The 14042-nt window shown below is 48.1% G+C and overlaps 2 protein-coding genes across 8 annotated transcripts in view; both read right to left on the bottom strand.

Moving 5' to 3' along the window:
* The window catches only part of LOC138067160 (uncharacterized), a 249788-nt gene that overhangs the window by 87491 nt on the left and 148255 nt on the right, over positions 1–14042 (bottom strand). The window lies entirely within an intron of this gene.
* LOC138067161 (CXXC-type zinc finger protein 4-like) lies at positions 12276–13628 on the bottom strand. The gene has a single exon (XM_068941983.1). It carries the CDS (start codon positions 13567–13569, stop codon positions 12295–12297), a length of 1275 nt encoding a protein of 424 aa, XP_068798084.1. The 5' UTR covers positions 13570–13628; the 3' UTR covers positions 12276–12294.

Raw genomic sequence — 14042 nt, 5'->3', positions numbered from 1 at the left:
TTGTTCTTCTCATAAATATGCATTACCTACAGCAGTGACTTTGGGGAAAAGCTCCTAATGCTCAAATTCAGCTCACACAGCTTCCTTGAATGTTTTTCTTCGGGCGAGCAGGCTTGGGGGCAGAAAAAAAAGTGTGTGAATTCCCAACCTTCTATACCCTGGAAATGTGAAAGGAAGGGAAACGTCTAGTCCAGTGAACAGCACGTTTCTCCCGGCGACTCCTCTACCTGCCCTCAAGGTAGGTTGGTTGTGGAGGTCCTACTGAACCAGGCCGACAGCGAGAGGGACGCCTGCAGCTGCTCAGGGATGAGGCGACGCTCCTGCAAGTTTTACGGCTTCAGCACATTTTTGCACTAGCTGGTATGGGGAGAGCTCTGCGTTGCAGCAGTCGGCTTCCTTCTGTGCTGGCAGCTTCCCACAAAACCTCAGGCCCACAGGAGAGATGCTGTGGCCTCTGGGCAAGGTGTGAAACAGTCCACGAAGCTGTCACACCTCACCTCTGCCAAAATCCCTGACTACCCATGGACGCTGCAGTCCCACTCACCGGATGCGTTACGCTGTAACGGATGTTCTCTAATAACTAGCTTATTACTGGATTTGCTAGATAAAAAAGGATGAGGACGTCAGGTGAGAAACTCAGTGGTGAGTTTGTTTTAACAACCCAAGTTAAAACATCTCTTACCATACCTGAGCTACAGACCTGTCTCGCGTCATACTAAGGATGAGATTTAACATTTATTTCAAAAGTCAGTTTTATTTGCTCTGAGAGGACATGGATCTGTTTGCTGGCAGTTATTTTTCCACTTGCACTGCATATCTTTCATGCTGTATTTGACACAAACCAGATTTAGAACATACCAGATTAGGAAACTCATTTGACTTTCTCTGCCACCAACCCCACAAAGTGAAAAGTAAACTTCTGCCACAGGATACTACAAATAGAAACTCAAAAAATGAACTACTAATTTGGGGCCATGTTTTGAAAGCCTAACTCCTCTCCAATAACTTACTCAGCTAACAACCTCAGGAGACTTCAGTGGGGCTAGCTGGGGAATAAAGGATTTGTGCCTATGGTAACTGGAGGACTAAAGACCTGTCACTATAGGGCCAGATCCTGCCTCTTGGACTCACCATCAGCAGTAGGCAGTAGCTCCCCAACTAAATCAATAGGAATAATTTGAGAAATAATGTATTTCTCCACAGGAGAAAGAATAAGCAAACATGTCTCTCATTTACATTCAGTGCACATCATCGTTTATTTTATATATTAATTTTTTTCACTTTCTATATGAGATTAAATTTGAGGAACGGGTCAATTTTTGATCTAAAACTGCATAACACCATTGGGAAAAACAGACGGCAAATACGGATCAGAAAACATAAGAAATCAGGACTAACATTATCAAAGAAAAACAGTTTAGTCCCATGAAATATTAGTGATGGAGCCACTTTCCATGTTGGTGAGCACCTACAGCTACGGTCGCGCTAGCTTTAGCGAAACCACTCACATACATTACAATCTGCCTTGAAATCCCTGAGGGCCAGATTGAGCCTCTAAGCGCTGCCTTGTATTAAGGCTGGCATGCACAAGTGTCACTCCAGGAAGCAGGACGAGCCCTGGAAAGGAACAAATCTCCTCTCCTCCTTCCAAGGCTGGGAGTAATTGGCTGCCACCGTTTTCTAGCACGCTCTCTCCCTTGTGCCAGCACAGCTCTTTTGGCCGGAAAGCTGCAGGACAGAGCCAAGTTTCCACCTCTGCCGGCCCGCTTGCTCCCGAGGGGAGCAGCCGGCTTGGCCGTGCCTGGCACCCTGCACGCAGGGCTGGCAGCTCCGGACAAGCTGGGTCAGGAACTCCTCTGCTCGCCTGTGACTGTGCAGCCACCTCCCTGCTGGCTGCCAACGGGAGCTCTTAAAAGCCTCCTGGCAAACGTAGAAGGGAAGACATCAGCAGTTTGGGTTTTTAGGTTAGTGGGCTGCATCATTCTGGGGTCAAAGTGACTGAAGTTTCTTACTCTCTTCCTGTATCCCTTTCAAGCAGTTCTTTCAATTCCTACTGTTTTTCAGCTATCTCTACACCTGAGGACGGAGCTGCTATGCCCTCTATAGCGGTTATTCAGCTGATGGTGAAGATTGCGCTTTTTTTGTTTACTATTTGCATTTCAGCAGCAGCTGAAGGCCTCGAAGAAGATGAAGGAGTGCTTCTGTTGGTTCTGTGTGCCTGGCCTCTCAGCAGGTAAGTCTGGCCTGTCTCTGGCTTTTCTAAGGGATGGGGAAGGGCTAGTACAAGCTCTAAAACAGAGTATCACTTCAGAGCCAGGACTGACGCTAAGCAGGTCACAAGATCTGTCACTCAGCAGTCTCAAACTCACTGCGGGGATTAGTATAAAATAGCCAAACTTTTTTTAGCGTAAAGCAGAAACCTCCATCACTGAGAACAGTTTTATAAAGAAATGACTGGACGCAGGTTTGTTGCCATCATGCAACAAAATACCCAAAATGCTACACTGCAAAAGACATTAACAATGAAATATCCACACCACTGCTCACTTTCTGCTTTCGCCTGGGACCTGCCTCGTTACTTCTTCTGACTTTCTTCTATCACAGCGTATCAACTAGAAATGTGCCTTCCTTCCTCTGCAACAGATGCACGGGTGTGCATAGACCTCCCTCTCTCTCACACACACTGTCACTCACCTCCTCTCTTATCCAATCCCGGTGAAAACCATCCCTCAGTCCCTATCATTTATTCTCCCCTGCTACACACACAAGTTCACAAACAGATTTATTCTCGTTAACATTCATTCCATTAATGAGGAATCCCTGTTGGTTCGTCATCCGGTGGTACAAGCCTTTGCACTCAAAGTCTGACATCTCTATCATCCTCAAAACTGCTGCTCCAGGGTACAGTAATCTCTTATGAACTGGTGGCCAAACAAAGGGGAGGCATGGTTCTCAGTGCCAGACCTAAATTTAAACCGCTTTCCTCTAGAGATGCGCTGCCTTCAGCATCTTTTTCTCCTACATGGAACCTAAAATCAGCTACGATGCTTCATTGATTAGCTAACTGCTTCTGTCCTTTGGGATTTTTCACATGCTGCTGATAAAAGAGCCAGTGAAAAATACACACCTTACATGCTTGGCCTCTGCATGTTTGTTTTCTTTTCCACAAGACTTTCCAAAAAAAATTAAAAATAAAAAAAACCTAGATGCAATACTCAGTAAATTACCTGGACTGAAGGAGTACTTTCAGTCAATGCCTAGGACTTATTGTAGGTGCCAGCTTGGCTCTCTTGGAGCCAGCAAGCACAGTGTATCCTCAGACTGGATACAAAGAGAGGAGCAGCAACACAAACCCCTATACAGCAGGTCACTACAATTCCTGACTGGAGGGAAAAACGTTCAAGACCGTAAATGGCTCTGAACACCATTCATTCCCTGGTATGCCTTCTGAAATTTTCAAGGATGACAATTAACACTCATCTCAGTGTTACTTTTGTGACACTGTCACCTCCGTTGGATTTTGACCTCCAATTTATTTTGCATCACCTTCCAAGCAACCAGCTGACTGCGATCACTGCCTCCCAGGGCTGAGAGGAACTGGTGATTTAGAGGGGAACAGGTTTTATTTCATTACTAAGCTTGTGTCATCAATTCCTTTCCCACCCACTCACTGGTGGCTAGCTATTCGGACCCATGACCCTTCCAAATACATTTCTCGTCTTTTGCCCACTCTAAAACCGACGGCTTTTGTTTGACTATACCACCCACGTGGGAGATCATATATTTAACAAAATGCACTCCCTGCTTCCCTTTTTCCATTTCTGACCTCTTAACTGCACCATGATTATCATGCTTTGCCCTCCTGCACTTTGTACACAGATGTGTAGAGCTCTTTAGCTCTTTTCTGAGACTGTAACTGTTAGGGTCAGTGCACCATGCCTGTGTCCCCACCCAGCACTTAGGATTTGCAGAAGGATGGATGTTACTGAGTCACAACCGATATAACACCTCTGCATCTTAGGGTATTTCATTTATGGTGATGGAACACATTATTTGTGTTAACAAAGTGCAGATTGACAAGATGTCAGTATACTCCAGCTTCTCTAAGACACACATTGCACACCACCTAGGACACCCATAAGCCCCAGCAGTCCTCGAGCAACAAAATCATCATTTTCAGTCTTTCATTTGCTAGCATCACCTCCCTCTTTCACATTTGTCAGCTTGACAGTACGTATGCCTTCATCATTTCCTTGGCATTTGAACAACTTGTTCGGATCATGTAACTCCTCCCATGCCACATGCTCACCCCAGTATCCAGAACCTCTCCATAAATCCTACTCGATTTAAAAAATGAATTAAAGAAACTGGATCTCACTATCAACTACAGCATGTGGAAAGCCCTGATCGTCGTCTTTGAAGTCCCCTTCTGGTGTCTGAAGGCTCAGCCTCTCCTCAGGGAAGTTCTGGGAAGACAACTACTGATGAGTTCTGGAACCACCTTACCTCAACTGCTAAGGGCAGACCTCCTGCCCACAGCAAAATGTGCATTCTGCTTTCTTCTTACCACCGGTGACCCACTGCCATTTTACCCTTCCTGACAGCAGATCATCTCCTGTACTTTGTCACTCTGTCCCATGATCACGGAGGCACTGCTTTGAGGAGCAGGCACCCCCTCACTGAGGCTTTGCATGTTACAGCCAGCCTGGAGCCTCTCACGCTTCCTTCTCTGTTTGAGCTCGCTGCCATGGCGTTCTTTCTTCCTTCTCTGGCCTCACATATTAAGTGATATCCGTCCTGAACTCATAATTTTCCAGTATTTATTAAGTTCCTCTCTTCACCTCAAATTCTAATCCTGCTTCTCCACTTTCTAAATCACTGAGTAATTTCCTTCTTTGAAAAATCTCTCTCCTCTCTTTCCCACTAACTCTTAGTCAAATGACGGTTGATATCAGCTAATGATGATCCTACACAGAAATACAACATAGTCCAGGGCCGAGGCAGTCTGGAGCTGAAAGGAATACTGGCCTGAGATGGGAGAGGCGCACAGTTTTAAAATGTCTAACATTTCAGAGACTGAAATAAACAAAAATGCTAAGCAGAGCAGAGGAAAGACTAAAACTCTATTAAATAAAAAGGGATTTGGCGAGTTTGCTGCCCATTAAGGCTGCAGTATCCAGCATGACCCAGGCTGGCTTTATTCCTTTTAAGTTCTCGTGTTTCACTTGGCACTGTAGTATCTGGTTAAATATGAAGAAAGGTAGAAACTTTGGAAAACTACAAAGAATTCAACAGGCTTAACACATACCTGGCTATGGATTTTTATGGTCTTAATTAAGAGGAAGCCTAGGAACTCCAGGGAGGAGAAAATATTTCCCATAATGTCTGAGAGTAGAAGTTAACAAGCCTGCTGGGATCTTTTTAGCCCCTGCAGAGCTAAGGCTTCAACATTATTAAATGGCTGTCGCATCTGAAGTATGGTGCAACATAACTCAACAAACAACAGAAAGCACAGGATGCTGAAATGGGAGAAGACTTTAGATTACGCCGCAGAGTAATTCAATTTCAGGACAGGTGTTTGGAGGTGATTAAACAAGATATGACTGTGGAAAACAATAAAGGTACCCAAAAGAAGAGAAAAGACAGACACAACAGGCTGGGCTCCCAAATAGCAAAAACTGTCAAATTAAACCACATGCTTCAAGATATTGTAGTTCAGCATGATCATTCAAAGTAGATGAGCTATCAGAAAATACAGGCGCTACAGAAACAGAGAAATACTTTCTTCAGATGGTACTATTCCTCAGAAAACATGGTATCTCTTGGCAATTTTTAAGCAAACAGTAGGTGACATCGGAATTGTTAGCAATAGAGGCTAAGTCCCAGAGACTGACTTACGGAGACCTGAGTTACTTTCTTAATTCTCCTAACTCACTGGGGTACACCAGAAAAGCTTACTCGAAACCTTTCCCTATACAGTCGCAGCCGCTTCACATTGCAACCAATGATCAAAAGGATTATGCAGTATTTGATGAGACTTTAAGGTGTACCTTCTAGGTTTGCCTGCTTAGAAATATTCCACTTACCAAGCCTAACCCTTAAAATACATAAATGTAAAGAGTCTGAAGACTACTAGTTTTCCTTTTATTGATACATTTTAAAGACATTTGGAAAGGATATTGACTCAGCCACTGTTACGCATCAATTGTATGATACAGAGTAACTACTATCTCTCTTTCATTTAACTCTCCAAAGCCCATTTCTTCTAAAACCAAAAACTTCCTACAGCAGTACCAGGATGTTGCTACTCAAAAGAGACCACTATCTGAGATCCTAACTCATTCTCCAACCAAGAAAAGTCTTCCCTGACTTCAGTAAAGGCGTTAAACGTTCACCTAGCACACAGAATTGTATGGAAAGAGGCCCAACAAAACAATGGTATGAAAATACATGTACAGGCAAACTAAAACTGAGAAAGTCGCTCCTCAGCTGTTACTCTCTGTTAGCCACCTCAGCGAGCAGGCTATAACACGATATTCACATAACTACCAACTTAAACAAGACTCCTTCTATGAATAAGGAAGGAGGTGTTCAGCCCACAACATTTTGTACAAACACAGAACTGGTAAGATTTTCCAAAAGTGCTGCAGCTGACATAGGAGTCAGAATCCCACTGGCTTCCATGCACCTCAGACTGAAATACAAATTACAAAGGTACTTAGATGATTTGAAAAAAATATATACTCATTTTGCTTATGACTGCCCCAGAAAAAACTCTGGCGTCATTCATCCTATTTCTCATGACCCATGCAACTTGTCCAGCCTAAACATTATGCATCCATCATCATCATGTCAGCTTTTACAAAAATGGACTGTAAACTCCCAAGTCTGGTGCAAAATCCTGACACCTAACTGTATCGTCTGTAGCAGTTTTTAGGAAAACGTACAAAGAACTATTCAGTGCAATCAGGACATAGAGCTGTTATAAAGAGTTGTCCTCTCTTACCATATGGTCAATTCCACTGGCAAACAATCAGAGTTCAATGATTTAAAGCAAGCAGTTTTCAAGGTAAGCAGAAAGTAGTGTTTCTATGAAGGAGGCTGTTAAACCCTTGACTGCCATGTAATTTTTGCTGAATTCCTTAAAATTTGGTTCAGTTCAGTGCCAAATCTCACTACCATGAGATTTCTTTAGGCAGGAGAAACTTCACTCGAAGAAAACATGTGAATTTGTCCCCCTTTCACAAAATACAAATGCCATTGCACTATTTCAAATAGTAGTTTATATAATACATATTCCAGTTTGAACATAGATATTATGTGGTTTTGGCAGTCTCTTTGCTTTTTAACTGTGACGGGAAGAAGAGGAAACAACAAAACATGAAATAGTAAAATAGACTACATCCAGCCCTGTTTCAGAGTCGCACTAGGCTTTTCACCTTGGCACTAGTTTTCCACGCTCTGTAGTGCGCCAGAACTCTAAGGAGAGCAAAAGCCCAGCTGTGCAGGGCTCTCAGCGTCTTCCTCGACCCCGTGTCTCCCACCAACTTCACTGTAATATGAAGACATTCCCACCTTGCAGGACTTGATCCTAAAGCAGAAAGCCAAATAGCTTCAATGACATTGCCAAGCTATGGAGATCAGGACCCGGTGAGCAAAGATGCCTGCAGGTGCTCTGGCCCCTGCCAGAGGTGGGAGAAGGAGTCCTTGTCTTACGTGTCGTCCCCAAAAATCTCCAGGGTCAAAAGGAAGACTCGTTGCTGAATGTATGTTTATCCCAGATACGTAAAATTTGGATGAACATGACAAAAACTGCCGCAAACACGCAACAAAAGTCAAACCTCTCCCCGCCTCTTGTCTCCTCCACTCTGCCAATACCGTCACCACAAGAACGTGTGCCATTTTTGAAACCAGAGAGACAGCACTGCAGTGTCACCACGTGCAGAGGCACATGCGCTGCAAGAAGTGAATTCCAGCACCAAGGACTCGCTATCAAGAACGTATCTCTTCAGGAGTTCACTCCTGGAAACGAAGAAACAAGAGCAGGGTACAACAGGCACACACAAGGAAAAGATCAATCTTTCATGCAGGACCAATCAGGGCTTTACAGCTGAAAACCAACTTGAACCGCACTGGGAGCGGACCGCGCCGTTCTTGCTTCAGCTGTAAACGCCTGGGGACAGGAACTGCCTTTTGCCTGCTCTTACAGTGTTTAACACGCGGGAGCCTCACCCAAGCAGAGGGCTATGAGGCAGCAGCAGGGAGGCAAGAAGTGCTGCCATAAAGTCACCTTTCAGTGAAGAACGACAACGCAGACTACAAGGTGGTCTTTCTTTTGACCTTGCAGTTAGCCACTTGGGTCAGGTTAGCTGTCTGTTCCTTATCAACTTTTTCCGAACCTCCTCACGCTACTCAATTCCTTCATGTAGTCACTTAACTTATGCATGTAATTCAAAGCTAGATAGGCGAAAGGGAACTTGCTTCCTCGGAGGCCCTGACTAATTGACCCCTATCCACAGGGCTCAGCAGTGCTCCCTTAACAGTTTTCACGTGTACTACCAAAACATGAAGCACGTTCTGCAGTTGCCAGCACAGCCTCTCTCCCTCGTGGCAATGCCATATGGTGGTAAGATTTTCAGGATCAGATGCTGCTTCTGCTGAAATCAATCATCACAGCCCCATCCCTGGTGAAGGCGATCTCAAACTCCCACTGACTTGAAACGGAGCTCAGCGAGGTGCCTCAGATTGGGATGTTGGTATTTACCATTGCAGCTCAGTATACAAATGTTTACTTTAATAGTGCACATATTAATTAGCAAGGCAGTTACAAATAAAGCAAGTGGCGCTGACTATTATGACAGCATGCCCCAACATCAAAAGATATTTCACATTTGGGCGGAATCCTTCGGACCTTGCTGATCTGAGTTAGCCCCTCTGCCTGGTTGTGCTATCATCCTAATGAAACCGAGAAGCAGGGCAACCGAAATCAATACAAGCATTCACTGAATCAGGATGATTTGCTTCAAAGAGAGAGGGATGTAAAGTAAGATCAGGTTCCTCATCTTCATAACCTGCTGCAGAAGTTAGATAAATGTACACCAATCAGAGGAAAGTAAGTAGTCTCTATGGGTAAATAAAAGATTATGTCTCTTTAAACTAACTGTAAATCTGAATGAACACAGAACATACATACACAAGTAGGCAGCGTGCAATGTGACGTCAATCTTATTTTTATAGATTTATTATTACCATACATAAAATTTCCTAGTAAAAATAATAACATTCTATGTAAAATACTAGAGCGTTAGGACACTTTTAAGGTGAAAACAGTACAAGGAAAATAGGAACAATGAATTCAAGTGTTTCAAAAAAAATGCTCGGAGGGAGGCTTTCCATTAAAAATGTAAGGGTCAGGAACTTGAAAACATTAATGTGAATCTGTCTTAAACTCAGTGTACTAACCTTGAGAGCTATCTCATATGCCTTCATTGCACCAGGAGAAGAACATATTTAAAAGGAAAAGAGAGAAATAATTTCAGTGGGATCTATCAGTTTACTGTTTATTATTATTCTCTTTTTTTTTTATTTTGTTTTTAAACACGGTTTCACCTCCTGCCTTCAAACATTTCCACAATTCATAGCCAATGCCGAGCATAATTCACAGATCATATAAACAAATAATGGACCACGAACCCCTTGATTCTTGCTGCACTTCCTTGGGAACATGCCTATCTAGGTCACACGAGATCACCTAAGGAGATCTGCTAGTTCCCAAAGCCTGTAAGACAAATGAGCCTGAGAAGCTAGTTCAGCAGGGAGACTGCTCTCACCCACCTGCAACCACTGCTGCGGCTTTAGTTCAGTCGTGTAGGCCCTGTCACTCTCTGACATGCTTCCAGCTGGTTGCCTTACAGCCAGCTCAGCGTTGCTGCACATGTGCTTTAGGCAGTCATGCTGTCACTCTTTATTATTTAATTAAAAAAAAGAAAAAAGGGAAGAGAAACAAGAAGAAATAAGAAAAACGATCATAACAGAAAGTTATGCAGTTTGGGAACTCTTCCTTTCGCACTGGCAAATAACATGCCTGTAAAGATATTAGCCACATCCCATGACGTGCTTTGTGACCAGACACAACCTGCAGAGAAGCGATGCCTTACTGATATCTCTACAGCTGGAAACAGGTATCTGTTTCCTTCAAGTCGCAGTACAGCAGCAGAGAAGTTTTTGTGTTTATATATCTGGTAGAGCATGAAGAGCGGGGAGAGAGAGAGAGAAGGAAGAAAAGAAGTGGAAGGCAGGTGGTTATGAGAGTACACAAGTGGCTAATAAAACCATGGTTTTACTAGTCACAGTGGTTAAACAATTTTAACGGGCGGCATTCTCATAACATGCCTGAACAGTTTTTAAGGCTGTAGAACACCTCTGTCAGGAGCGAGGAAGTTCTGGAAATGTGCTCAGAGAGGCACACGAACTCATAGAAAGATCTGATAACGAGAAAGCTCACTTCCTGCCCAAATCGATAATCCATGAGAATCTATCATTTATCATAAACATTAAATCACAGCAGCATCCTGGTTTGCCAGCCTAACGAGAGGACTTTGTGCACAAAAGGAACCCCCCTACGTTGTGTGGTGCTAGGGGGATTCGCCATGACTCCCTTTTCGAGCAGTCTCTTCTAGGCTGCACTTCAGCATTAAGATCCATCATTAAAAGACTGGGGTATTCTATATCTTCTTTGCAAACTTTCTACAAAATCAACAACGGTGTATCGTTGACAAAAACAACAGTTAAAAAAACAGTCTAGTTCCTAGCACCTGAAAAGTCCATTCCAGTTACTGTATTAGTGATGCTGGATCATCACATATTCACAAAAAACAGCTAAGAAGATGTAGTAAGAAAGAAAGAGCTACAAATCAAACTTTCAGCAAGGACAGTTCACTCTTGCAAGGAGGAGTTAATTAGGTATTCTGATGAGGCTGGTTACAAAACAGTTAGTGGTATCAGCCAAATATCGACTAAAAACCCAAATGTTGCCTTTGTCCCACGGCAGTATCAATATTGATGCCATTATCTCCATTTATTTAGCGCTAAACAAATTAGTGGGTTCTTCTTGTTGCTTTTTCCCTTGAATCCTTCATCCCACCTCTTCTTAGAGAGAGAGAGCTCCTGCAAGCAATGATTTAGGAAAGAAACCACAACACACACACACACACACACACACACACACGCGCGCGCGCGCACGCACGCGCGCTCGCACACTCAGGCACACAGAGGGGAGTTGTAATTTCTCACTTAGTTGCTAATTTCTGTGACTACAAGTCTGGATGTCACGCAGTATACACTGCTCCTCTGTACTAAATCCATCATCCTCGACACCTTCAGACACATCTGATACGTGCATCTAACCAGCAACACTATAATTTTAATAATGACAAGGGATTAAGTATGATTACTAGTCTTCCCTCATGCTTGTTTCCTTTGCCTAAAGATATCAACCGAGGGCTGTTTCACTTGTATTTGTGTATTTTTGTTTCCATTGTCTGTTGTACTCAATACATCAACGGAAATTTCTGTAACGTTATACCTGCCTGTCTTCTGTACGTCTAGCAAACTTGAAAACCTGTCTTTACATCTTTGCAGTATTCAATACATTGTCAGTTCTGAGGACACATTGTAAAAATAAATGTATGTACAGTTCAGTCAGAAAGCAATTCAGTCATACCTGTGCTACTTTTTCCGTTGCACTTTATACACCACAAACGGGCTACTTTGTAAAATATATTGCCAAAAAGATAACTTCAGCACGTTTCACCGACTATTGGGCTCCACGACCAGTTGTCTTGCTATCGGTCAACCTGAAGATGAGCTAGCTAATCACTTTCCCCTGAACTTCTGACTACTGAAGTCAGGCGGTTCGGCCGACCTCTCCCTTTCCCCACCTCCCCAGCCCTAAAAACCGCCCCAAAGCACCAGGAAAAAGGATAGTAATAACGGCAATAGAAAGCGTGAGGAAAGCCAGCAGTCTCATCGGAAACGCAGCAGACGCCGCCGGCGGGCAGCTGCTCGGGACGGCAAGGGGCCGGCGGGAGGGGGCCGCCGCCGCGCCCGCCCCCCGCCACCCCCCGGCGGCGGCGCCGGCGGCTCCCCGCCCGGCCCCGCCGCCCCGGTCCGTGCTGGGCGCGGCGGCGGCTGCCCGGGGCCGGCGGCCTTCCTTCCTCCTGCCCCGCTCGTCCTGCCGGGCGGGGACGGGGCGCGTAGCGGGGCGGCGCCGCCTCGCCCGCCGCGGGGGCACCCTCACAGCCTGAAGGAGGCCTCGGAGAAGGGATGCTGCATCTTGAAGCTAGACAAGAAGCACTGCAGGGGAGGGGGGAGGGGGTTGAGGAGGGACGGAGGGAGGCTGGGGAAAAAGAAATCATCGCCTCTGACCTCTAGCGAAGTGCCAGGTTTTTTCTTAAGCTCTTCACATTTCCTAAATTTGCAGATCTGGTGTCCCGTTTTGCGGTTCCTGCAACTGCTGCAGACTCCACAGTTGATGAGCCGCTTGCAGGGCACGCACACCCCGCACCGTTTCCGCTTCTTCTTGGCGGGGTTGCCCGCCCCGGCCCCGGCCCCGGCCCCGGCCCCGGCCCCGGGCCCGGCCCCGCCGCCGCCGCCGCCGCCGCCGCCGCCGCCGGCCCCCGCGCCGCCGCCGCCGCCTCCGCCGCCCCCCGCGCCGGCGGCGCCCAGGGCGGAGGCGGGCGAGGCCGAGGCGTGGCTCTGCGGGCAGTCCGCCAGGTTGGCGATCTGGAAGGCGCTGTCTGTGACGGCGGCCGAGGCCGCGGCCGGCGAGTGCAGGGCCGTCATGACGATGACGCCGGGCGGCAGGGAGAGGCCGCCCAGCGCCGGGATGGCCGAGAAGGTGCCGACGCGCTCGGGCAGGTTCATGATCTCCGCTTCGGCGGCGCCGCACTTGAGCTTGTTCATGCACTCTCCGGCCAGCGGCCGGCAGTGCTCGGGGGACAGCGTGGAGAGGAAGTTGTTGTTGGCCATGGGCAGCGCGGGCTGCTCGGCCGGCGCGCAGCCCGGCTTGCCCAGGCGCTGCGAGTCGCTCCGGTGGTGCATGCTGCCCCTGCCGGCGTGCAGCGAGGAGGCGGCGGCGGCGGCCGCGGAGGCGGCGGAGGCGGCGGCGGCGGCGGCGGCGGCGGCGGCGGACGAGGAGGAGGAGGAGGAGGAGGAGGAGGGCTTCCTCGCGCCGCCGGCCGCGCCGCCGCCGCCGCCGCCGCTGCCCCAGAGCATGGCGGTGGCGGCGGCGGCCGTGGCGGTGTCGCAGTTCCAGGGGGACATGCCGATGCGGGCGGCGGCGGCGGCGGCGGCGCTGGGGAAGATGGGGGTGGTGATGCGGGCGATCTTGGCCGCCTGCGGGAAGGCGCCGCCGTTGGTCTTGTAGAAGGTGGCGAAGGAGCGGTACCTCTCCATCTCCGAGTTGTAATCCACAAGGCTGTTGAGGGCCCCCTCGGGCAGGTGGCTGTCCTTGGGCAGCCCCGGCGCCTCGGGGTTGGGGCCGCTCTCCACGCACACGTTGGTGTTCATGGTGGCCGCGGCGGCGGCGGCGGGCACGGGGGGACGGAGGGAGCCGGGCCGGGGGCCGGCGGGGAGGGGGGAGGGGGAGGGAGGGAGGGGGCGGGGGGGCGTTTAATCCTCTTTAGGGCGCATTTCCGCGGACGGTCGATGGCCGGGCAGCCTCTTCTTTTCGCATTCTCCCGGGAACTGTCACAACTAAAATAAAGAAAGTCATTGCCAGGGGGGCGCGCGGGGGGGGGGGGGGGGAGAGGGGGCGCGCGCGCGCGGGCACGCACTAACGGTCGCTACGGGCCGTTGGCAATAACGGCCAATAGAGACGTGCCCGCGGCCCTGCCCCCGGCCCGGCCCGGCCCGCCCGCAGCGCCGCCGGGGATACCTGGCGCGGCGGGGGCAGCCCGAGCGCCCGCGGCCGGCGGGGAGGCAGCGGCAGAGCGCTGGCGGCGCGCCGGCCGGGGCGGAAAGCGGCGGAGGCGGACGGCCGC

This window comes from Struthio camelus, chromosome 4 (assembly GCF_040807025.1).
Source record: "Struthio camelus isolate bStrCam1 chromosome 4, bStrCam1.hap1, whole genome shotgun sequence".
NCBI classification, from domain to species: domain Eukaryota; kingdom Metazoa; phylum Chordata; class Aves; order Struthioniformes; family Struthionidae; genus Struthio; species Struthio camelus.
The sequence above is the reverse complement of the archived record's forward strand: the minus strand, read 5'-3'. Positions and strand labels throughout refer to the sequence as shown.

What these genes read in the sequence shown, in the direction of transcription:
- LOC138067161 (XM_068941983.1), bottom strand. Translation starts at nt 13,569, where the DNA reads ATGAACACCAACGTGTGCGTGGAGAGCGGCCCCAACCCCGAGGCGCCG.